Raw genomic sequence first — 25,439 nt, 5'->3', positions numbered from 1 at the left:
CGCATACAGGGGCTTAACAAGCAGTCCATAATTATAGATCCATAGCCTGCACCACCCCGTCATTCCCAAGAAGGTTCTTAATTCTTTTACTGTCTGAGGTTTCGGGGTTTGACATATGGCTTCCTTACGGGACTGTCCCAAAGTTCTTTGCCCTGCAGTGATCTCATAGCCCAGGTAGTTTACTTTACGTTGTATCACCTGGGCTTTCTTCTTAGAAACTCAATACCCCCGCAGTCCCAAAAAATTTAACAAGCTCACCGTCCACGTTGCACAGTCCTCTTCTGTCTCAGTAGCGATCAAAATGTCGTCCACGTACTGCAATAATTTTCCTTTCTCGGATGGGGCTTCCCAGGATTCCAAGTCCTTTGCAAGCTGGTTGCCAAAAAGAGTAGGGCTATTCTTGAACCCTTGTGGCAACACCGTCCAGGTGAGCTGGGTCTTTCGACCAGTTTTAGGATTTTCCCACTCAAATGCAAACAACTTTTGGCTGGCTTTATGGAGAGGAAGGCAAAAGAAGGCGTCCTTCAAATCTAAGACAGTAAACCAAATCAACTCTGGTGTTAATACAGTTAACAGGGTATATGGGTTTGCTACCACTGGGTGGAGATCTTCAACTATTTTATTCACAGCCCGTAAGTCCTGAACCACCCTATACGACCCATCAGGTTTCCGAATGGGCAGTATAGGGGTATTGAACTCAGACTCACACTCTTCTAGTAACCCTAATTGCAAAAATTTTTCTATTACCGGTCGGATTCCTTCCCTATCCTCCCTTTTTAAAGGATACTGTTTAATTCTCACCGGTCATTGACCTTCCTTAATCTTGATCTCAATCGGTAGAGCGTTTTTCGCCCTTCCAGGTACATCGGTAGCCCAAACTCCCGGATATACTTGGTCTAAAATTTCCTCACTAATTTCTCCTCCTGACGAAGAACTAGTTAGAGTGAGACTCAGCACTTGAATGTACTGCTGATCTTTTACCTCCAAGGTGACTTCCCCTTTTTCAAAGACAATTTTTGCTTCCAGTTGTTCCAGCAAGTCCCTCCCCAGGAGAGCTTTTGGGGAGTTAGGCATATAAAGGAATTTATGAATTCCCCATTGCTTTCCCAATTTATACTCTAAAGGTTTACAAAAATACGCCTTTTCAGATTGGCCGGTCGCTCCCTTTACCATAACATAGTCGTCCCCCAGTGGTATTAAAGCTTGATTCAAAACAGAGTACGTTGCTCCTGTGTCTACCAAAAGTTCTACTTCTTCTTGTTCTCTCCCCAGCTTAAGTTTAACCAGTGGATCCACCAGGGTAGATCCCCCAGGTCCCCGTCAGTCCTCTGTTACATTTGCTATTTTTACATTCATTGAAGCCTTCCCACTTTCCGTAGGGCGCAGCTTCTGAAGTTTTCCACCTTATCCACCTTTGTACATCTCTGTCCAATACTACATGATGAGCAACACCTTTTCAACTTACCCCTACTTTCCTTATTTTCTCGTTCAAGTGCGAGCACCATAGGGTCCTGTGGGGGTACTAACCCACAGTCCCTTTGCCACTCTGGGTGATTTCGCAAAGTAAAAAACATATCCGCATATGATACCTCATCCCATTTTCCTTCTCTCCTTATAAACAACATAAGTTGTAACAGAGTGTTATAGTCCAGTGTTCCATTAAGCGGCCATTTAGCACCATCCTCCAGCTTATACAGCGGCCACCACTGATTGCAATATTTTACAAGAGTCTTTCTGCTTTCCGTACCTCCGCTCCCTGCAATATCCCGCCAATGGGCGAGTATACAGCCGAGAGGGCTCTTTTTAATATCCCTCCCTGAGTATTACCCATCTTGTTTTTGTAAAACACTCACTCCAAACGCTCACACTTAACACAATCACCACACAGCATTCACTCACAATCTCACAATCTCACGGACGTCCACGCACTTACAAGTCCACACACTTACAACACTTTCAGCAAGAGAAAAGAAAAAAAAAAAAAAACACAACAGAACAAAGGCCTTTTCAATCACTCCTTGCCTGTGGCCGCCCTCTCGGCCAACAGGTCCCCGATTGGAGCCGGCGACCGCTCTATCGGTCTGTGGCAAGGTGTAATTGCCCCCTAGACTCCCCTAACCCGCACGAATTCGCGCCTTTTCGGTGCACCTACCCGGCTTAGCTGCACGCCAGACGTCTCTGCGCGATTTACCAGCTGCCCCAGCCACGCGTACGACTTACAGGCTCCTATCCTTAAACATACCGTTTGGTCCGCGGCTTCAGGAAGTCCTTGTCTGCCCCCCCACGGTGAGCGGCTGGTAGCGGAGGCTCCTCCGAGGAAAGTGCTCGGGGCGCGCCTGGGAGAGTCCGCCCCGCAGTCGATCCCGTAGTCGAGCAGAGAGTCTCCTGCCTGGCTCGCCAAAACTGACGTGCGGAAATAGACTCCACAATCTGATAGATTGTAAAGTAGGTATGTTTATTCAGCGCTGAGGTACACAGGGGATAACTCCTCCTATTGTGTACCCAACGTATGATGCTGTTACCTAAGATTTATAGAGCAAATGATTACATATTCATAATATTTCGCAATACGCCTATACATATTCAACACCTATCCCCGCTTCGTATTATAATTAGCATTTCCATAATCTCCTCCTAGTTGAGTCTGCGCAGTGTCTTCTGGTGGTGGTCGTGGGGGTCTTTGGGGATGAAGTCAAGCTCCTCTTCCTCCTGTCCGCTCTGTGACCCCAGGTTTTGCGCATACTCAGTTTCTTACTGGCTGTTGTCCAAACCGTGGGTCTAGTTCCAACCGGCTTGGTACTGATAAAGCCTAGAGAGCTCACCGTGTTTTATAAACTGTCTGCTCACTAAGCAGACAGTTAACCGTTATCTAAACTATTTCCCTTGAACTATTTTCTTTTGTTATACCCTTCTTGCTATTATCCCCTTCTTGCTATTCTCATGTTAACCCTTACATCCCCTGTTCCTATCTTGGCCCTGTATCACAAACCATATACTTGTATGGAACTGAAGTAATATATTGGCCAGACTGAAAACCTGTAGCAAATTCTATAGTTAATTTGTTACTGGAGAGTCATCAGAAAGTGAGCCCTCAGGAACCAGTACTTGTTGGACAACGTTAACTACTTTTCATCAGTAGTTTTGAAGATTATATAAAATCTTTGTTGAGTTAGCAATGACCCAGATGTTGTGAAAGAATAATTAGCTGGATTTGCTACATAGATATAAACTACGTATTTTAGTGCAACCAAACACGTAATACTGTATGTGGAACAGAGTCTGCATGCTAAACTAGGTAAGAGGCTGGTTTTGGGAAACAATTGTTAGTGAAAAGGACCGTCAGTTACACAAAATTATTGTCTCAGTGTGAGCTCTTTCTTAATGCTGAAATGGTCAATGAGATCTACAGATAAATTAGAAGTGTCATAAGAACTGGGGAGATGGTCTTTTCTCAGTACACAGTATTGGCAGAAGGGCTAGTACAGGGGTGAATGGTCCTGGTGTCTGTATGAAGTTTATGGAAATACTGAAATAATTTGAAAAAGACAAACCGCAGAAATGTTCCATTGCTAGAAAATAAAGCTCAGGACAAGAGTAACCTCAGAATCACTTTCAATTCTGTGTGCCTGCCACACAGTTCAAACACAGCCCTTTAGTGTGTCAATGTTATGTGACCCAAGGAGTCTGCACTTGCTTCATGTGGAAGGAGATCATCTAGTAAGTCTGCCAACAGCAGAATGCAAAAAGACACGGTCTAATCCTCAGCCCAGCTCTGTTTTATACTGTGATTGTTAAGGGTCCTTTAGTATCATCTGTGCATTGGACTGCACCTTGAGTACCCCCATCCTATTAAAGCTCCTCTTGATGATATGCAGAATGTATCCTGTAATTCTTTACTGAGTAAAAATTTTGGTATGTAAGAAGATCACATCACATACCACTGTGATTGTTCATCATTGTTTCAAATAGGATCCTTAAGAGCTTTAGTCTCTCTGGATCATCAGAAGTAGCCTGAGAAATAATTCAGTCCCCATAAATAGCTCAGGAGAAAGGTAATTGACAGTAAAACTTTAATGCTTTATAAACCAAAGGATAGTGGATTTATAAACTTGTGTTAGCCATAATTAACATTGAAATAAATTGCCCTTTTCTTACTTGTGTTATTAAAGAATGAAAAGGCTAAAATGTCAAGTGGAATTAAAATAATGGCACCAGATTTTAAGCAACAGAGAAGTAGCATCCAAAACCAGCTCCATGCTTTACCAAACTACCAAGTCGCTGGTTTACTTGGATAAAACATCTATAGAAATGCTTTGACTCTCTTGCCCCATCTGTCTCTGTATGTGTGTGTTTCCAGTGCAAAACCAGTACAAGTTACATTTGGTTTGAGGTTTTGGTGAGTGTTCTGGTCTTTCTCCCACCCCTAGCTGTAATTCCTTATTGGTCAGGGAGTCATTTCTTTTGTGGCTAATGATAAAAGGAAGATGTGACATTGAAGTTAATGGAGAAATTGTTGTGTCATAAGTGAAACTACAAACACAAGGAATGACAGCCAGTACAAAACAAAAGGGCCGTTAGACTGTCAGTATTATACTATAGAATGAACCATAGATCTGAGAATGGTTTGGGTTGGTTGGAAGGGACCTTAAAGACCATCTAGTTGCAACCCACTTGCCATGGGCAGGGACACCTCACACCAGACCAGGCTGCTCAAAGCCCTGTCCAACCTGGCCTTGAACCCTTCCAGGGAGGGGGCAGCCACAGCTTCTCTGGGAAACCTGTGTCAGTGTCTCACTGCCCTCACAGTGAAGAATTTCTTCCTTATATCTAATCTAAATCTACCCTCCTTCAGTTTAAAACCATTACTCCTCACCCTATCACTACACTCCCTGATAAAGTGTCCTCCCTTGCCTTTCCTGTAGGCCCCCTTTAAGTACTGGAAGGCCACTGTAAGTGTCCCCGGAGCCTTCTCTTCTCGAGGGTGAACAACCCCAAATCTCTCAGCCTGTCCTCACAAGGGAGGTGCTCCAGCCCCCTGATCATCTTTGTGGTGTCCTTTGGACCTTCTCAAGCAGGTCCATGTCCTTCTTATGCTGGGGGCCCAAGAGCTGGACACAGGACTCCCAGTGGGGTCTCATGAGAGTAGAGGGTGAGAATCACCTCCATCAACCTGCTGGCCACATGTCTCTTGATGCAGCTCTATAACTTTGGGTAAAAGTTTTATTCATTACTATACAGCTATACTAAGGTATACCTACTCCTATAATTTTTTTAATCAAACCTGTCTCTTTCTAATCTTCCCTTTCTTTCCCAAGGAAGCTTATAATGAAATCAGAGAAAATTAAGAAAGGGTTGTGGTAAAATTTTCAGAAACATAATCAGGAGTTTAATTAAGTGTCTGTCATACTACATGGAAACCCTTTGTTATAGAACAGAATTTTATGTAACCAATTGTTTTAAGGTAATCTTGATCTATTATTTTCCCCATAATCCCTTTTTGTTTTCTATTTATAGGAGTATGGGCCAGGCTAAATGTGGAAATAACAAGATATGGTTGTGTTATGGTCTGATGTTTGCTTGTATTGTACCTGTTGATGTTGGAATGGGGAAGTTATTTTTTTCATATTAGATGCTTCTGGGGTAGGAGGTTTTATCATTATTTTTATTGGTTTTATTCTCTGTAAGATAACAGGATATAAATTCTCTTTTTACCAGTAATAATGAACAGTATGTAGACTGTACAATATGAATACATTATATTTGGTCACTTCATTATATATAACATAATTTCATTTAGAGTACCCCAGTAAATACCCAGATTGACAGGAATATCAAATTTTAGTCTCATATTTACTGGCAATTTAAAAAAAAATGCCAGATCTTAGAATGATACCTAAAGATAGGTATCATTCCCATTCCTTAGGAGAGGATCTCAGAGTTGTATTCTCTCTCAAAATCTACATGGCACCTCCAAGCCTGATAGTTTTTGATTCTGTGTTTATTTATGAAAAAGTTACCTATGAATAACTGAGTCTATAATGTTGATCTGATCTCAGTATTTTTCTTCGGTGGACTAAGTTATAGTCTATAGTTAGAAATATGTGATGTTATGTTTTCATTGTCACACTTTCTGATAAAGTACAGAACAATTAACAATGAAGATATGAATTATTTGGCATGCATCATTCTTACTGTTAGAGATTAAAAATACTTTTTAGTGTTTTCCTTTTGTGTTTTATATAGTCATATCAGATTGCTAAATAAAAATATTTACCTATACTGTATCAGCTATAGATGGACTTGTTCATGTTAGTAATATTTTCTAATCACTATATATTTTCTTGATAATTAAAATCTATGTTTTAAAATTTGCATTAATATTTTTCCATGACCTGTGGTAACCCTTATCTCCCTCTTTCTGTGATTTTAAAATATTATCTCATATACTTGCTCAGCATTGGGTTTAATCAGTGCCATCATTTTTTTTTTTTTAATCTTTTATTTATTTATATAATTATCCAAAGCAATTTCCCAGGGCTTTAAATCTGCTCTTCAATAAAGTCTGATCGGTAATTCTGTAGTTTCTTCCTAGTATTCCATCATTCTCATACTGTATAAATTTTCCTGCATCTTTGTTGTTTTTTTTTTTTTGTTTATGAATAAAATCTTAATCTTTTAAATCAAAATTACATAGTCACTCTCCAATAACAAAGATTTTGTCAGCTTTTCATTTTACTGTTTACATTTTGAGGTTTTATTCTAGCTCCTTATCATGTCAACTTTCAGAGTTCAGTTCTATGATTTCACTGACAGAATAGTAATAAAAATTTAATTACGTTTGGTGGTCTTAATCATCCAGGATAGTGAGACACAAATGGGATTAAAAAGTGTAAGTGGTAACATTTCTTTGTATTCTTCCTTCCTACAAAGAATTTATCTAAAATATTATTCTCTTTCAAAATGTGGCTCTGAAAGATGTTACACATCTTTATTGTAAGAGTTTTCATTCCTGCTATATCTATTGAATAGCTATTTCTACTATATATGTATTAATAGAAAATTGTTGTGGTCTTGAAAAAGTGAAAAGGATTTAAATATTAGACCAGATGTGTTACTTTTGTGTTTAATACCTGCAATAATGAATTAAGTGGAAAATAGTTGTATTTCCTACAGGTTTTTTTGTATTGTGAAAAACTTTTGTGAGACCTCTCTCTTATGCCGGTGTGTGAATAGGCTTAACGCTGTGATGAAGAAGGACGTTAATCCTTAGAAAACATTTCAGAGTATGATTACCTTATCCTCTAGTTAGAATTGAGATTCAGAAGAGTCACAAACCCCTGGAGTCTGCCTAGAAGAACAACATGTGAGTAGACAGCTAAGGCTTCAAGCCTACTTGACAAATGAAGCCTTTAGGGGTCAGGATGCTCATATGTGATTTAGATTTTCATCAGTGAACTCTATTTGCTTGCATGACTGTCAGTGTCAAGGCTTATCTTTGTCTTTGATGCAATTTTGAGACCACTGTGCTTGTGAGGCTTAGAAGATACAGCCTCACTAAAGCCAGTAATAAGTCTGGTGTTGGCAGTGCCCATTTCTCATCATCACTGGATCTGGGAGGAAGACACTGACTTCCTTTCATTGTATTTATTTTATTAATTTAATTTTATTTATTATTATATGTATGTTTGGACTTGTCCCATGCCATAACTGGAAGAATGTTGTGCTGTCCCAGGGTCACTCCCTGTCTTCCTTCTAAAGGTGAAAACACAAGAAACTTTGAATAGAGAGGTTTTATGGCTCAGAGTTCTAACTTGATAAGCATCCATCTGCCTTCACATATTTTGTGCGCCTTTGCGATAAAACAATAATTTTAAATTTAGTACATTTTGCTGTTGTTTTATGAAGATACATGTTTTAAAACTTTTTATTTGCCAGTTTCACTGACTTTGTAATGCATATATGTTTTTAATCTTGATAATTATTTTTTACAGTTTTGCCTAAAGATTTCCTGCCATGCAGTCTTATTTTATAGAACTGTATCTGTCTAAAAGAACATGTTCTTCCTGCAAGTAAGGAGCATGTTTGTCAAGTCAGAGTTATTATATTATCTTTGTTTAATACAGTTTGAAAGCAGTTTATCTGCTGTATATATGCTGTTCCTGTCTAACAGCACAACACCAATTATGGTGGGCAAAGAAGGAAAAGGCTATGGATTTTTGGGTATAACTGTGAAATCCAAAACAAAAATCCATCCTATTTATCTTTTCAGCAGTTAATGAAAGATCAACTTTAGCTAAGTTTTAACTAAGCAGAACAGCTTACTTGGCAGTTGGGTTAATCTAAACAATGTGGTTTTTATACGAAATAATATTATGTATCAAAAATTAAATAATGTAGGTTGAAAGGGGAGCAAGGGCTTTGTTTTTCAAAGTGATGCCTCCAAAAATGTTTGAGAAACCTGCAAAGTAGCAGAATAATCTCATAGCGTTAATTAAAACCCTCAGCCTTATTTCTCACTCTGTGTTTTTCTGACTTCAGCCCACTTTCACTCTTTCATTAAGGAATCTTTTAGAAAATTTTGAAAAACAAGGATAATTGAATGCATAACTGGAAAAATACAGTGTAGGTATTGCAAAGTGCTGTTACTGTTTTATGAAAGGGAGAGTATAACTGGAACGTCACATCCAGTTCTGGTTTCTGTACTTCAGAAGGGAGGTTACAAATGAGGATAACTTCAGAAAAGTGCTACAATGATTATTTCAAGGTCTTGAAAGCTTGAATAGCTTGATCTCTCAGTGATCTCTGAGGGAAAGAGGTCCTGCTCAGCGTACTTATAAGTACTTAAAAAGGGAGAATATGTTTGAGTGTAAAGGTCTCTATGCAGAAAGCATAGCACTTTCTACGTAACACAGAGATTTGTAATGAAACAATTTATGATACCTGTAAAATGATGTGTGTGAAGTTTATTAAATACTGACAGAAACTCAAGAGAAACAACAATCTTTCCACCACTTAGTCTTATAAAAAAGAAACTGGAAGCTTTCCTAAGATACACACTTTTGTTCCAACTGTCAGACTAGGGTTTAATATAAGAATTATTTGTTGAAATTCTAATGTTAAGGTAAATGTTCAATAATATGTCTTTTGGTATTAAAAGTAAAAAAAACATTTGGTGCCATCAAATTCTACGATCAAGAGAAGAAGAAGAAAATACTTAAAATCTAAAACTGCACAAAAATAAATAGGACCATACATTTCTAGAGATCAAGTTGAAATAAATCACTGAAAAAATCAAAGCTAAACGGAAAATCAGTTGAATGGAGAAAAAATTTTGCTCTGGAAGTTGGTTGTCAAATGTCTGAGTAGTCATGAATTATTTGCACCAAAGTTTAACAAAAATTAACGTCCATAATTTTAGTACACACGAAATTTGGAAAACAAGGTTGAGGCATACATAATACCTTCTTTGTTGTAGAAAGGGAAACATTACACAGATAAATTCAAGGAATTGCTTAAGTAATACAAGATCTATTGCTACCAATATCTAAAACTAAAGCAATGTGGTGGGTATCCAAATGTAGGAACAATAAGCATTTTTCCCAGAGTTAGGAAATTCAGAAATTTTCTGGAATAGGCTGTACCTTTATATATTGTATCATGATGCTGGTGATGGCTTTGAATAATGGAAAAAGTAATGTGTAGAAATTCCTGAGATAGAGCCCCTTACATATTTCCACGTGACAGTTCATGGATACTTCAGCATGCAAGTACTTTATAAGAAGAGCTTCCTGTTTAATTGATTTTCTTTTTTCAGACTGTTATTTTGTTTGCAATCTTCTGCCTTGAATGGACTTAATATTACCAATCATACTATTAGCAGAAACTTGATAGTAATACCCTTGGAGTATAAATATTTTAAAGGAAATAAAATACATGGGAGTAAATGATAGAAATTGATATGAACTAAAAATACAACAGCATGTCTGTACCAGTATATTAGTACTTTATATTATAAATTGTAATTATAAAATACCAACTACCGTTGCCATGTAATGATAAATATACATATATATTATATCAGTAATGATAAATTTGTTAGGTTATTTAAAATAATGGTAAGATTTAAATTTCCAAATGGATATGCACTGAAGGAAGTATGTTCTGGTATTCACTTACTGTATTTTGTTGAACTTTTCTGAGGCAAGCATGCATGTAGAATACTTTTAGTCATGCCATATGGTTTAGTTTCTTTCTTAGTTTATAAAGATAGACATAAAAATCCTAGGCAGGAATATAAAACTAAAACCATATTTTTTTGATGGCTGTGTTGTACTATTTTGGCATTAAAATTGTCCAGGAAGAAGGGAAAGTCCACAGTGCACTGTCAATGAAAAATATTGTTTGACCTTGATATTTAATTTATATTCAGTATCAAAACCTAATATCAGGTTTCTGTTGGCTATTACTACAGGATTTGACAATGCTGACTGGCTGCTGTTATACTTGCAAAGAATAATCAAAAAGAGCCCTCTTTTTTTTTTTCTTTTTTCCCCCGCGAATGGATGAAAAAGTTTTCTCTACAGAACTCTTAGAAATTTTCTACTTTCTTGATAATTGTTCCTACAGTTAATTTATTCAGAATGTTGTGGCTTCCTTGTGGCTTCTATTAAAACAACTAATGGCTCACATTTTTTTTTTCTCTTTTCCTTTAAAAGAAAACTTCTTCCTTAGAAAATTATAGACTGAAAAAAGGAAGGAATATATGTTACCATGTACTGTAGAAATGTCTAGCTATCTCTTGTTATATCTTTTTGGCATTAAGCCTTAATGACTAATTTTGCATCAACTTACTATTTTTCAGTAAGTGGTATAAAAACTTGGTCTTTGAGTCTCTCTATGTAATACTTCCTTATGCATTAATTGCCCTCTTTTTATAAGTTCTGTGTTCTCTTCTCTGTTTGTAGGAACTTTTGTGTAATCTTCCTTTTCCTTTCTGTTGCTTATTATTTTTAAAGATCTTGTCTCAGCCACTTCCTTCTTCCAGTCATGAAGAATCACTTTTGAAATTTTTGATATATTTTATAGAGATCTTAGCTCTGTCTCTGCTGTGATTTTAGATAAAGACACTTTGAATTATTACCCTACTATATTTTTCTCAATGTAATACTTTATAATTAGGCTAATCCTTTCCAGTAGGGGTTCTGCTTCTAATGTTGTATTTGTACTTTAAGTTGTATTTTTACTTGGCAGCATTCCAGTTGCCCATTGGCATAGTGACTGTGTAGCCTGCTTGTTTCTGAAGTGCTTACGAGTATTCTTCAGAAGTACTAAGGTGCAATGTTTATTAAACAACCAATCCCCAAGAAACTCTTTGTTCTACTTTATTGTAGTGCCACACTGGCTTCTGAACGTGATACAGTAACATGGCTGCTGAGTATTCATGACAAGACATCGCAAAAAATCTCTGACATTTGCATTTTTAAATCAATTAAGGAAAACTTGCTTTTATTCCTTTTTCTTTTTTTTCTTTTTTTTTTTTTTTTTCCTCCCAGTAGATCTTCCTTTTCTGATTGATCAAGTGTATTTAACTGTTTGCTTAGATGTGTAGTGATATACTGTATTTAAGTGGAAAAAAGAACCAAGAAACAGTTAGTAGTATTTTTAGAAACTTCTACATCTCTGTTGTATTCAGATAAAGAAAATCGGCAAATAAATATGTGCAGTGATAGGAAAAATTTCAAAGCACATCAGCACTCATTAAGAGATATAAAAGAGTGGCTGCTTTTACAAGACTATTGAGTAGTGTGATATTCTAATTCAGATGAATTTGAAGACCCAATATATAAACGAAAGTCAGAAGAGTCTTGGCTCTTCAATGTGGTTGCTCATTTAACCTTCTAGAGTCCATACTTCCAAAGTCAGTCTTCAGGTTAATTTAACCTGTTATTTGTGACACATGTGCAGTGTCAGAGGCTGACATAAATTCACTGTGAAATTTAGCTTTGAGCTTCTAAACAGATAGAGCCATCATTGCTGAATATGATGTGCAAGCAGTTGACTAACTGATGAAGGCCTATAGCTTCCTACAGAAATTATGACAACTGATTGTGATATGAAAGAATACCATTTTTATTCTTGCTCTTTCCCCCCTCCCACAATTAGTAATAGGGCTAAACAGGAATTACCAAGTACCATTATTACTAACCTCTAGAATATGTTTTTTCTTACCTTTTAATGTCAAAAAGGACTGTCATCACTTCTCCTTGAAAGGTACTGTTCGTTGGCTAATGCAGTTAGAGGATTAACTTTGAATTCAGGTCAGGCAGGTCTAAAATGATGAGTAGTAAGATTTTTAAGAATGAGAAAACACTGCCTTTGTCAATTCCAGATGGTGATCAGATTGTCTTTTGCCAAAAAGGAAATGACCAACCTCTGTGTGCTGTAATTTAGTTTTCCAAGAACGTGTGGTGATATTACACACCAAGTGTTTTGCTTTTGAAAATATCCCTGTTTTGACAACTGTCTCACAACTAAACCCAATTCAAATATTCAGATTCAGGATCAAGTAAATGTTTCCCATAGTCATTTGTCTAACACAAATCTATAAAATAAAACAGTTTGCCTAATTCACATGAAATATCTCCCCATCAAACAATAAATTCCTTGTATAGGGAAGGAAGCTGTACCAAATTCTTGTACTGTTCTGCCTGACTTTTCACTGTTGAAGAAATGCTTTCAGTCTTATTCATCCAGGGGTGCAGGCTCTGTTTCCTGTTATGCAGAAATAACATAAATGCTGCCTATTGCTTACTGTTAATACTTTTGTCTCAGAAATTGCTAGGCCAGTTGTGACCTCATGGATTATTTTCATTAAATCTCTGAATTAATTACTAGACTATTTTTTGCTGAATATTTTATGAGACTGAGAAAGAAGAAAACATGCTACGCTGAGAAACTTTTAAGCCCAGTTTACTTTATGGTATATAAGATTAACATGAAAAAATATTTTGCAGAAAAAAATCAACCTTCACCTTTAATTCACAGGCAAGTGATTTCTGTAATCATTTTGATTTGGAGATCCTGTCTCACTTCAGAAACCATGCCTTATTGCATAAAATACTTATGTTAAATATCACCAATTTACTTACTTTCCTTTTCATTGATTGTAATTGATTATAATATTTCAATTATTCAACTGGCCTGTTCTTCAATGTATTTTTTTAATGCATCGGGATACAAATATTTTGATAAAAGTAATGCTAAACAAAATATTATAAACATGGAATGAAATGGGTAGGAAGACTCTTCTTGGTTTTCTTTTTAAATTTTTATAGGAGGCATTTCTGTTTGAAAGTGTGAATTTCAAATATGGGTCTAACTCAGTGAAAGATAACATTAATTATTAGTAATGACAACTTCCATTTAGTGCAAGAAAGTAAAATTCTGAAGAAATAATTTGGAGCTTTCAGTACACTGTATTATCTTTCCTCAAATACTCATTGTAAACATCTACTTTATCTTGAAATGCAAGTATTTAAAATGTGTACTTTAAATTTTAAGTAAATATTTTGTTTCAACATCCTAAAATAATTCTTGTAAACAGAGAAAATTAGGGATTGTACTAATGAACTGAAGAATGGAAAGGACAGTTTCATTACTTGCATAACTGACAAACTCAGGTCACTTTTGTGGAAGATAGCCCATGGGGATAATAACTTAGTGACAAAATAGGAAAAAAAAGTAATATTTCAGAAATTACCATGCTATTAATCTTGTCTTTAAAAGAGAACAAACTAATTTATTTCAGAGAGGGTTAAATGTGAGGTGCAATTTATAATCTTTCTGATAGCCTAGTAATGTTCAAAGATTAATAATGTCATTCTGTATGATTCACCTCTTGAACTTGAGAGATTTTTGTGAAAAAAATGAAGTAGTGGTGACATAATGCAACAAGAAAGCTTCAGTTTGGTGTTCATTTTCAGAGAGGTGAGAACCAAATACATGAAGAGCACCACTTTATGGAGTAGAATGAGCAGCATTGCACTTTCAAAATTCAGTTGAAAGTGCAATCAACTGATTGCACTTCCAAAATTCAGTAGTCATCACTGAAGATACTAGAATAGTTTCAGTCCAGTTGTCGTACATATCATCAGAAAAAAAGCTAAATTAATGAAGAAGAAGGGAAGTTCCACAAGAATTTTTCAGGTGTTCTCCCTCAGGGTGAAGCAATTAGTTTGGAGTTTTACCTGTAAAGGTCTGTTGTGTTATTACATTGTCTCTGACCTTCCTCATTATCTCTTCCATCTTTAGGCATTGGTTTCTAACCTTGGAAAACAGTCTCTGTTACATATATAACTACAATGATTTTTTTTTATAGCTGCAGTCTTCATGTATTTTTTTCAGGTTTCTTAGAGAATCTTGGAACAGTTGGACTGGGAAACTCTTTCTATGGCCAGTCACTGGAGTTCCTCACGTTCCTTCCCTTCCCCTTTGTAAAGTGTTCTACAAGGGCTAGTGAAGGGCTTAAAATACTGTGAAAGAGTCTGATCCTTTCTAGAAGTAGGAGCAGAGGTGGAAGTCTTTGCAGCAGACTTGTTAGACCAGACTGAGTCCAAAGATGGACAGCATTTGTATTGCTTCTCCTTACTCTAGAGACTACTTTGGGGAGCATTTCCTGCATGTCATGGATTGGGAAAATGGGACTTTTCATGATTCTGTTCCAACTTGGACACCCCTGGCATTTTTGGAAACTCAGACTTTCAATGCAATATTTGGCATAGGAAAAGTCTAATGAGTACCTCTCATGAGAACTACTAAACTTAACAGAAATCCAGTCATCGTTGGAGCTACTATTAGCCAAATATACTGTATTGTCTCTGATATCTCTCATGGTAACTGTTGACAAAAGTATAGTAAATACTATACTTTTTTGATATTTACAGAAATTCATATACATTAAATTTTCTGGTAGGTTTAATAGATCTTTTAAAAAACTTCTCTCTGTGCACTACTAAAAACAATAGAAAACATTGTTTACATGCTTAAATATACTTTTTTAGGAAAATAAATATTTTGCTGTGCCTATATGATAAAAGTCCTAAAATTCTATTTATTTTAAATTGTTGCAGGTACTGCTGAGGAGACTCAACAATTTGCGTGGCAGTTTCCAATACAGTTTATTGGAACTCTCTCCAGATTCTGCTTGTGAATTCAATGCTTCTGAAAAGCTTTGCAGCATTGTAATTTTTTGGTTTTGTTTTTAGATAGAAGTGATGCAGTTGAGCTTCCTATGAAATTTATTCCTCGGGATGCTGGTTGCTACCACTGCCAGATTCTTCTGAAATCCTCCCATGATGTTCGTGTCTATGAGATTGAATGTGTAGTGAATACAGACCATGTTGAAGCAGAGCTTGAATTTCTAACTCCAGCTTACCAGGCAGTGATTCAGGATATTCCAATCGTAAGTTCACTTTACTACTAGAAGCTAAACTAAGATCAGGATTTTAAAAAACTAGACTCCAGATCAGTATTGTTAAAATTTGCAGTTGTAAAATGAAGAAATGCATGTATATACTGATTTCAGTATTATTACTCAAAGTCCATATTGGACATAATATAAAACTTGTTGGGAAAAATATTTTCTAGCATTTCTTAAAATAAATTATGAGTTTGATGGTCTTATTTCTGATGTTTCAATTCTGACCTGACAATTGTTAATCTGTTATTTAATAATGTTATAACTCTGAAAAATAAAAAAGGAGTTGTTTAATCTAGGGAATAAATGTATTTTTTCTGAAAAGAAGGAGAGGTGTTGAGGAGTAAAATAGAAGAACTTGACTATATACAATTTAAAAAATATGACAAGCATAAACAGTATATTATACATAGTTTTATCATATCTATTTCATATATGAAACCCTTGACACATGAGAAGTATGACCAGGGACTGAAGATGGAGTGTAGATTGGAATATCATCTATTATCTCCCTAAGAAAATGATTATTCAAATTCTAACGAACTTTTCTCATTTAAAATAAAAAAAAAAAAAGAAAAAGAAAAAACTAAAAATGATAGGGAAGGAGCTTAAGCTGTGAGTGAAGGGGTAAAGATTGTTCAAGAGATAGAAATGGTAAAATATTTCCTGAGATCTGAACTACAGTTTGGACTATGTACTTGTTGTAACCTTTTGATATTAGAGCCACTGAAGAATAGTAGTGAGTTAATTTATAGAAAAATTATTCTGAGGTTTTGTAGACAGGAGAGTGGGTGCAGAATCAAACAAGGAGACTTAATGACTGGGGAATGACCATACTCTGGATGCTCTGTGAAATGATAGAAGTAGACATGGAACCAGTTCATTAAGAAAGAAAAAAAAAGAAGTAAAGAAAATGAAAATATATTATAGCACTATGTTTTCTAACATAGATTTTAAGATATTTATATAATATTTATTTCTTTATTGAATTGTATATTAGATGAAAAACAACTGTTATATAACAGAAATATTTTTTTTCTACCTTATTTAATTGTTTAAACAGAGTTTCTAAACAGATTTGCTTTATTTTTTTTTTTGTTTTGTTTTGTTTTTTACTTCTGGGTGTTCCTAAGTATATGCTTTTAAATTTCATGCAGGAGTCATGCTTTTATACTTTTTAAGTCCTATTTTTTTTCTTATCAAGGAAATAAAAAGTACCTGAATTGGAGCCTATGCTCTGTCTTTATGTATGGGTGTGTTTGTGAGAAAGAGAATGTGTGTTAGTCTGTCTCTTTCTATGGAATATGTACACATGGTCACAAAGTCTGCTCTAAATATTATGCCCTAAATTTGCAAAATCAAACATTGAACAAGCAAATATAAAAATGTGAAGTTCCTGTCCTTTCACATCTTAAGCTTAATTTTTTGATTGCACACTATTTTTTCACAAGATTTCTTTCATGTTCAGTATAAGAAATGGGTGTTACTCTGTTAAGGAGTTAGATACTTTACATGTTTATATACATTCATTCTAGCTGAATCTTGTGCATCTATCAGAAATTTTCCCATACTTTCATTTTGCTAGTTAGCACTGTTTTATTTGCTATGTAAATTGCTGAACTTTGAAATATTCTATGGAGGAAGACAGATGATCTTAGAGAGTGAAACTGAGGTATGGGGTTGTTCAATCTGCAAAACTTAATTTCTTGAACCCAATATTTAGTGTTAAAAGCACTTTTTACAGACACTAGCAAACTGTCATAACATCTGTGTGGTAGGTGGAACACTTTATAAATGGAACAAATAAAATGGTAAAATGATTTGCTTAAAGCCACACAGTGAAATAGTGACAGAACCAGAATAAGAACCCACCCAAATCTGAAATCTGTCATTGGTTTTTGATATGGGAGTTAAGTCTGGACATTTGAAGTTTCCATAATTCTCACAAGCATGAAGTGAATGTAATTGTTCCATCAATCACTTTCAGCCTCTCTAGATATAGGTCCTACACACGCATCATGATCATGTACCTTGGGTTTAACAACCTACCATCCTGTGAAAAGATTCCAACTCCCTTAGCATTAATTGTTTCTCATAGACTTAACAGGCTTTGGATAAGACTTTGCATTAGCAGAGATCCTGTAAGAATGAGATAATTAAGCAATTAAAACTGTTTATTAATGCACAAGTACAAGGGAGTGGAATTTAAGAAATAATTTATTTTCATTTTCTGATGTTTGTGGTTGACCTTAATATCCTTTTTAGAAGATATTTTTAGACAAATTCATGCTGTGTTAGAAGGATCTGTTACAGAAGAATTTCACAGTGATCATGTATGTCAACTACATTTGTCCAGTTAACAAGGTTTTGTGTTCAAGATTAAGGAGAAATAATTTATGCTACATATTGGTGTAACCATCACTAGTGTGGATAAAGGAAGCATCTGATATCATCTGCACTAGAATTAATTGAAAATAAAAACAAATTAAGAGCCCAATTTTCACTGTCCTCCCCCTTTTCTTACCAAAGAAAAATTGTGGTGATATTTTTCCTCTATCCCACCTTTTAAAACAGTTGATTAGGAAAAGGTGATGACCTGCCAGTTTTAAAGCTGGACAAGCTGGTTTTCAGAAAGACAAAGTTGTTCCTGATACTGAAGAGGAAAAAAGCACAAGAATAAAACCAATATTTTGTTGCCTTTTTTTCCCTTTCATTTTATCCTCAGCATGAGGTTACCAGTTAATTCATTTATTTCTTTCATGTTTTCTACCAGAGATGATATAATTGTTGTTATTACAGAGTTGGAGACCACAGTGATGGATGTATTTTGAAAAACTGAGGCACTATACAAATCTCAACATTCCAAACAGGCTTTTGTACTCAACTACTAGGGAATTTACCTCTTAACTGCTAAGAATTAAGCATTAATCATAAATATTAATCAAACCTTAGATATATGATACTGCAGGTCTCGTGCCGTGCCATGGGGTTAACTCTCATGACCCCATGTGGCAGTTCTTAGTTTCTAAGGTTGAGATAGCAGAGCATGAGAGACTTTCAAAGAAGAAAACGGGCACTGAAGTATCAACTCTATTCCCTCAAATCTATTGTTTATCTGCAATGCTTATATACGGTTTTCCATGGATGAAGACCACTGTGGGTCAAAGGATTATTTCTTCTTTTCACAGAGCAGATCAATCTTCTCTGTTTTGACAAGATGTGTATTAGTTCTTGAGTGCCAGTTTATTTTATTTTTCAAATGGATGCTAACCTTTTTGCAGACTGGATGTTTGGTCATTTAGTTCCTTCAAATAGTAGGAGGCTGAATAACATTATTTAATTTTATTATTTTTATGCAGCCCCCAAGAATATATTACAAAACAGCTCACTTTATACCATAATCAAGCAGTCTTGTGATACATCTGGAGGCAAGATAAACATGTTTCTTAAATATGCTTTCATATTACTCAGGACAAGCATAATTTAAAATAGATTATTCTCTTGAAAGACCAGTTTCTGAGAACACAGGACTGTAAATACTGCTTTGAAGGTGGAGTCCTTAATTTGTAAGCAAAACCAATCCTGTAATATAGTCAGTGTCCAAATGAGGCAATATATGCTAGTACACCACATCAGCACTTCAAAGAGGTACACTAACATTTTCTACAGATAGAAAAGGGACAGAATTTTGGCAAGCATTAAACATCACCATAAAGATAGTTGTAAATGTTTATAATGATACTTATACATTCCATCTTGATCATTAGCTATATCATGTACATATTATTCTAATGAGTATTCCTGCTGACAGTATTGCTATTGATAGTACTGGTACCAGTACTACTGGCTGCCAGGAATAAGAGATTTATTATTAGCCTAATTAATTTTTAAAATACACTCTTTTATTCTCCCCAAAGGTGCTCTGATCTAGGATTTTGGGAAAATGACTACTGTGCTCTGATTTGATAAGAACTGCAAGTAAAAGCTGAAATGCATGTTAAGAGCTTCAAATGCATAATCTAATTTACATCTTTACTTTGATTTCAGAATAATATGTCCAGCCAAGACTGTAAACTTGAAGCAATTTTGGAAGGACAAGGGTTTTATGGCCCTCCTCAAATAAATGTGGGTCTAGGTGAAACAGCTTTGTATCCTCTCATGTTCAAGCCTATTGCTGAGTGTATAACAATGGTAAGAGGGAAATTAGTTTCAATATTTGAAAAGGATGTTTCTGTCAATAAAATTTACATTAGTGTCCAAATTATTAAAGTGCTTAAGCAGTTACTAATATTAAGCATTTTCTTGAGTCAGAAATTGAAAGGTTGCCTACTAGCTGAAGCAAAAAACCAAAGGAACTAACTTTACAAATTGTAAGATCAGACATGATAGATTTTCCCACCACCCTTTATTATCTCTTCCTTTATTTGCTCTTCTATCAAACCCTCCATTTTAATGAAATGACTAGTTACTCCATATAGATTCTGACATTTGATCATAAAAATATACATTGTGTTTGTCTGACTTTAAATACATACATTAAATTGTATTTCATTACCTAATAAAGTAGTAATATTGAGTACTTCCCATTGCAGGCATACATCAGAAATGGATTTATGTGATGGATACTTTGTTTCATAAAATAATTTCTGTTACAAGTTAAAACACTACTTAGAAGGTGTTTTTGCCATCAGAGTAATCAGTACTTTGAATGCTAAAATGAAGAGCAGAGTAAAGGCTATCACACCTTTAGCAAGAAGCCATATACATATTTTTGCCTGTATACTGGCTGAGAGATTTTGTCTGCAGGTTGCTATTCAAATGTGTGAATTGACAAAGACAAAAAAAAAAAAATGTTCTATGAAAAATTAATAATCCTTCTGCATGCATTACCAACCAAATATAATGTAGTTTAGGAATACAGTATTATAAAACTACTAAAAGCCAAAAGCCCTGAATCCTTTGACAATAAATAATTATGAAGAACCTTTTAGCTGAAGGACAGATGTAATTTATTGAACAAAGTTATATTTTATATGAGGAATAAGGATGCATGAGAACGTATTTTCTTGGATATTTGTTTTCCAGGAGGAAGCCAAGAAGTATAAAATCTAGAAATTTGAAGGCTTTATATTCTTAAATTTTATAATTTAGAAAAATTAAAAATAAAACCTTTTGTTTCTTTAGATTTCTTCTCTGTTTTGCATCACAGTTTATTTAAGAACTAGAAAAGTCATTAGGAACACTTTATTGTAAGCATTGTTCGTTGTCTAGATTTAAGATTAATATACTAAAGGAGTTTGTTTGGCTGCCAAAGGGGACTTTTAGAGTGCTGAAACATTTTTTCTTCTTTCTTTGTCATAGGGAAGACTTATTCTGCGAAATGATACAGCTGGCACTGAAAACATCTTTAGCCTTAAGGGAATAGGGATGAAACCTCTGGCACAGGATTGTATTGTGATAGATTGCCAAGTGAGAAAGGTCACTAGAAAAATTTTATGGGTGCCCAATTATACCAAGAACAAGCTAACGTACAAGGTAAATTTTTGCAATAATGTGACAATTATTTTTCTATCCAAGGGCCTACGAATTATGTATTACAATAGTAAATATTATTGTAATTGCAGATATACTATTAAAATTCATGTATCCATAAGAGATTGTATCTAACTATAGTTTATAGTATATGGATATGTTTATAGTTAGGAAATCTGTGAGAGAGTGTGTGATTTTACTGTGTGTTCCATGGAAAAAGATTTCTTAGTTTTTTAGTCTGCTTCCTAAGGGGACAACACTTGTACAATTGCACTCTGCTAACTTGCTAGTCTTTCCTCTCTATTTCCTCCACTCATTTGAAACCGGCGGCCAGCTCCATCAATTTTTAAATCACAGAAGGGACTTGAGAACTACAGGGTTCCTAAAATCTTCATAAAGCATTGGAATATTAAAAGAAAAGGAAAAAAATTATTATCCTACTAAGGGAAAGATTGCAGCATGAGCTCACTATATCTGTTTCTAATGGCCTGGCCAGTCAGCGCTTGCATTTCTTGGACCAAATTATAGCAGTTAGTGTCTCTTGCCCAGCTGTTGTTTCAGGGATGTTGGAGGAAGTTGGGAATACTTTGTGTGTTTGCTGATTGGAAAGAAAATTCAGAGGAAGTAACAAACCGGAGTTGTAGAAGGGCAATGGGTAACTGGGGAGACGGAGTAGGGGGTTCTGAGGTAGTTGTGATTTCAGTGGAGGGACATAAGAGATAAATTTTTAGAAAATACAGATTTGTTAGTTTGTCTGCTCACAAAGCTGTTGTTACTATCAAATATAATTATTATTTTTCACTGTTTTAGTTAAATTTATAGCTGTATTTACACAAACATATTTTCTTATTTAAAAAAACTTCTGTATTACTGTAACTGCATGATTTTCCATCAATTTATCTTGTCTGCATGTTTAATTTGAAAGTGATAAAAATATTTCAGTAGTATTCCTCACCTTCCTCATCCATGTGTAGGACCCCGTGTCATATGCCAGCAGAGGTGGAATGTATGTTAGGGCAAAAAAGATGACTTGTGCCTTTCTCCTCAGTGGCAGAGAAGATTCCTGAGCAAGAACATCTTGGACCTTGCTCAACAAAAGCCATCTTTGTGACATTATTATGGCATTTACATTTAGAGTAGGTAGCATCTTCATACTATGGGTGTATACGATTTGCTAGGAGGGATCATCTATGAAAACAGTGCAAGAGAGCGTTTGTTGGAGAATGGCTCAGAGACAAGGGTCCTGAGCCCACCGAGCAATTGTATGATCAGAGCCTGCTCTAGCTGCTGATGCTGGGCCTCACTAGGGTTTGCCTGCAGCTGCTCGCAGCTGCTGATACAGGAGGAATGTCAAGGACGCTTCAGCCCTGTGTACCGTGGTGTGTCGAAAACAGGTTAAGGGGAATTAGGAATAGTGGTCTGAGAAACCTACTGTTATGGTAACGGTGATCTGAGAAACATTGTGTTATGGTACTGTTGTGTGTCAAAAACAGGTCAAGAGGAATCAGAAATAGTAGCATGAGAAACTTAGTGTTATGAGAAGCTTGTGCTGTAAGCTAACTGCAAGTAGGTGGACTGTGCGAATACGACCTTTAGAGCTTAAGCCAATCAGCTAATGACTAGTAGGCATAATAATTATCATTGTCTGTATAAATATATGTACCCTGGACCAATAAACACACACACATTGATTGATGCTCTATCTTCCACACTGAACCCGTCTCAGCGTGTCATTCGTCCGCGGCTCCGCAAGTGTTCTCTAAAAATTGTCACCATATGTAAATATATATTTGGGTTTGGGTGCTGGGGATTTTTTTTGTAGTTTTTCTTTTGGGGTGAAGGAGGGACAAGGGGAGAATGTAGATACTAGAAGATAAAATCTGATTAGTTAACTAGTGTGGACTTATGAAATGCATGAACTTTTGTTCTCTGCCTTGGTGCCAGTAACACCAAATACTGCTTTACTCAAAATGACAGATATTGGTAGAATGGCCTTGCCTTATTTTATAAAGAGTGAGCATGTATATACCAGAAGCACTCTTTTTATTCAGTAATGGGAATTCATGGTAATCTTGCTAGACTCCATATTTTCACTACTACAGAAGGATTTACATTTAATAATTTTTATATATCATAAAAAGGTCCAGCTTCATGTTGCTGGTTTTTGACTCATTATTGACCCCCCACCCCCAGACAAAGTAGGAAATGTACATTTTGGGCATCATCAGCTTTGACATTTTTATTTTCAACAATTGTAGCTTTTTAGATGTGAATACATTTATATTTCTAATACATTTATAATTTTATCTCTTAAAGGAGTAAGTGTTTTTGAAAGTTGACAACAGAATCATTTAATCTGCTTTCACATTTAGTGTGAACTCAATATTTTTTGTGCCAATGAAAGTGAAAAACACTGAAATTTCAAACTTCAGAATGAATACAATAAAATTATTCATTATATGTCTTTTTCAGGAGCATTTCATTATATGGAATTATAATAGTTGTAACTATTCCAGGGTGACCTGGGTCTGATTGATCTTTATTTGACCTCCTTGAGTCTGTTCTCTGGGTACCCAAATCTGTTTTTTGGGTGGGTTTTTTATTCCACTTAGTTGGATTTGTGGTGGGTTTTTTTGTTTGTTTTTTCTTTTTTTTTTTTTTTTTACTCTGAGAAGTACCACTTGACAGTCCAACTGTGTGTGCTCTTTTTGCTCTGGACTTTTTGGAGAGAAGTAGTAAGGCCAACTATTTCATGCTTGTATGTATGTAATAAATTCATTAGTGTGAATAATGTATTTTCTCTATACTAGTATTTTACCCAGAAGCTGTTGTAGTTGTGGAAGTTACGGAAGCAAGGTGGGCTGGAATTTTTGGAAAAGGCATAATTACAAAACCTACCAGTGTCTAGAAACTGTGTCCTCAACACAGCAAAGAATATTAATCACTTCCAGCACTCTCCAGCAGATGTCATGTAGTGTCTTGTGCTATTGTAGTGAGTGAAGATCATTTGCTTGCTTTTAATTCCAAAAGGGTTAGTCTGTAAATTAGGATTTAACCAGTAAATCCAAAACATGATCACCATTATCTGCAGTTATCAGGAGAAAGGGGAAAAACTCCTGAAAGAGAGAACTGTGACCAACAACTTTGTTAGAAATGCAAAATAAACTTTATTTACTCAGAAGTGTATAGCACAAAGGGCAACAGGAAAAAGAATGGTATTAATTTTGTTGTTGTTATTTATTCCATGCTGCCTGATTACTGTAATTTCTGGATAGTCTGTTGTGAAGCAGAGCACAACAGACTGTGATTATGTCTTTGTCATTGTTTCCCTTGGGGGCAGCTGCTGACAGCCCAGTAACTCCTCCTCCTTTTTAATCAATCATCTTTGAAATTTTACCGTACTGTCCTTTAGCTATGTTGATGATAACATAGAGGGAATCTTGTCAGTTTTGGTGGAGACAGAACAAAGATAACCCAAAAAGTAATAGTTTTAGGATTTTTTTTGATGGGATCTTCTGTAATTTTCTTGGCTAGTGAATATCTTCATTATTGAATTGATTGATTGATTTTCCTTGTACAACCTTCACTGATGGAGTGTATCCACTATACAAGGCAACTTCTCGTAGATAAACTGGGACACGCATGATATTTTAAATAAACATAAGTATTTAGTTTACTGAAATAATTAAGATCAGCCTATATCAATAATGGTATAAAATGTGGCAGTATCTGATGAGTATAATAATTTACCGGCATGTCCATAAAAAATTTACTGCACAATGAATACTTAGCAATAAACAATTTAGCTGAATTAGTACTTGGGTAATTTTGCCTTTGAGGTGTAAATTTAGTTTCACTACTCCATTTTAATAACTGAACATATTAAAATATAATCTTAATAAAAACTCATTTAAAAAATTAGACTGTATATATACTACTCTGTTTCTCCATATTCACTGTATTTATCTAATAGCCGCAACCAAAATAAGGGTACTACTGCAAAAGTGACTATTTAGAATTAAAGTTAGTCTGGGAAGCGGAAAAGAGAGATAATTCTTTCCTTTCCTTTGTTAAGAAAGCCCTCTTCCCTTTGAATAATGCTTTCCCCATTTCAAACATATTTAGTGTGTTCATGTCTGGAGCAGCAATAATTTTTGTATGTGTGGTTTGCTTGTCTGTGCAACCATTTGTATGTATCAAGAGAGTTGGGGAGAGAAGTGCCTTTGGAATTCAGAGGAGGACATGTCCATGATTCCATCAATCTAGCTTTAAAAATGCTAAGCAAAACACATTCAGTACCCACAAAGCTTTCCATGATTAAAAAAAAAAAAAAATCCATAAATTCCCTTGAAAAATGTGAACTTTTTATGATTATTTTCTGCTGATTGATGTGTAAACCTTAGGGAAATACTGCCACTGTTCTCTTCATGGC

General features: G+C 35.4%; 1 protein-coding gene across 1 annotated transcript in view; it reads left to right on the top strand.

Moving 5' to 3' along the window:
• Positions 1 to 25,439, top strand: part of CFAP47 (cilia and flagella associated protein 47) — a 341,806-nt gene that overhangs the window by 159,996 nt on the left and 156,371 nt on the right. The window contains exons 46-48 of the mRNA XM_042788270.1: positions 15,264 to 15,460; positions 19,523 to 19,666; positions 20,837 to 21,010. Of these exons, the coding sequence (XP_042644204.1) occupies positions 15,264 to 15,460; positions 19,523 to 19,666; positions 20,837 to 21,010 (515 nt within the window). The remainder of the gene's footprint in view (positions 1 to 15,263; positions 15,461 to 19,522; positions 19,667 to 20,836; positions 21,011 to 25,439) is intronic.

This window comes from Tyto alba, unplaced genomic scaffold (assembly GCF_018691265.1).
Source record: "Tyto alba isolate M040663 unplaced genomic scaffold, T.alba_DEE_v4.0 Super-Scaffold_14, whole genome shotgun sequence".
Classification (NCBI taxonomy): domain Eukaryota; kingdom Metazoa; phylum Chordata; class Aves; order Strigiformes; family Tytonidae; genus Tyto; species Tyto alba.
This window is presented reverse-complemented; position numbering and strand designations above follow the sequence as displayed.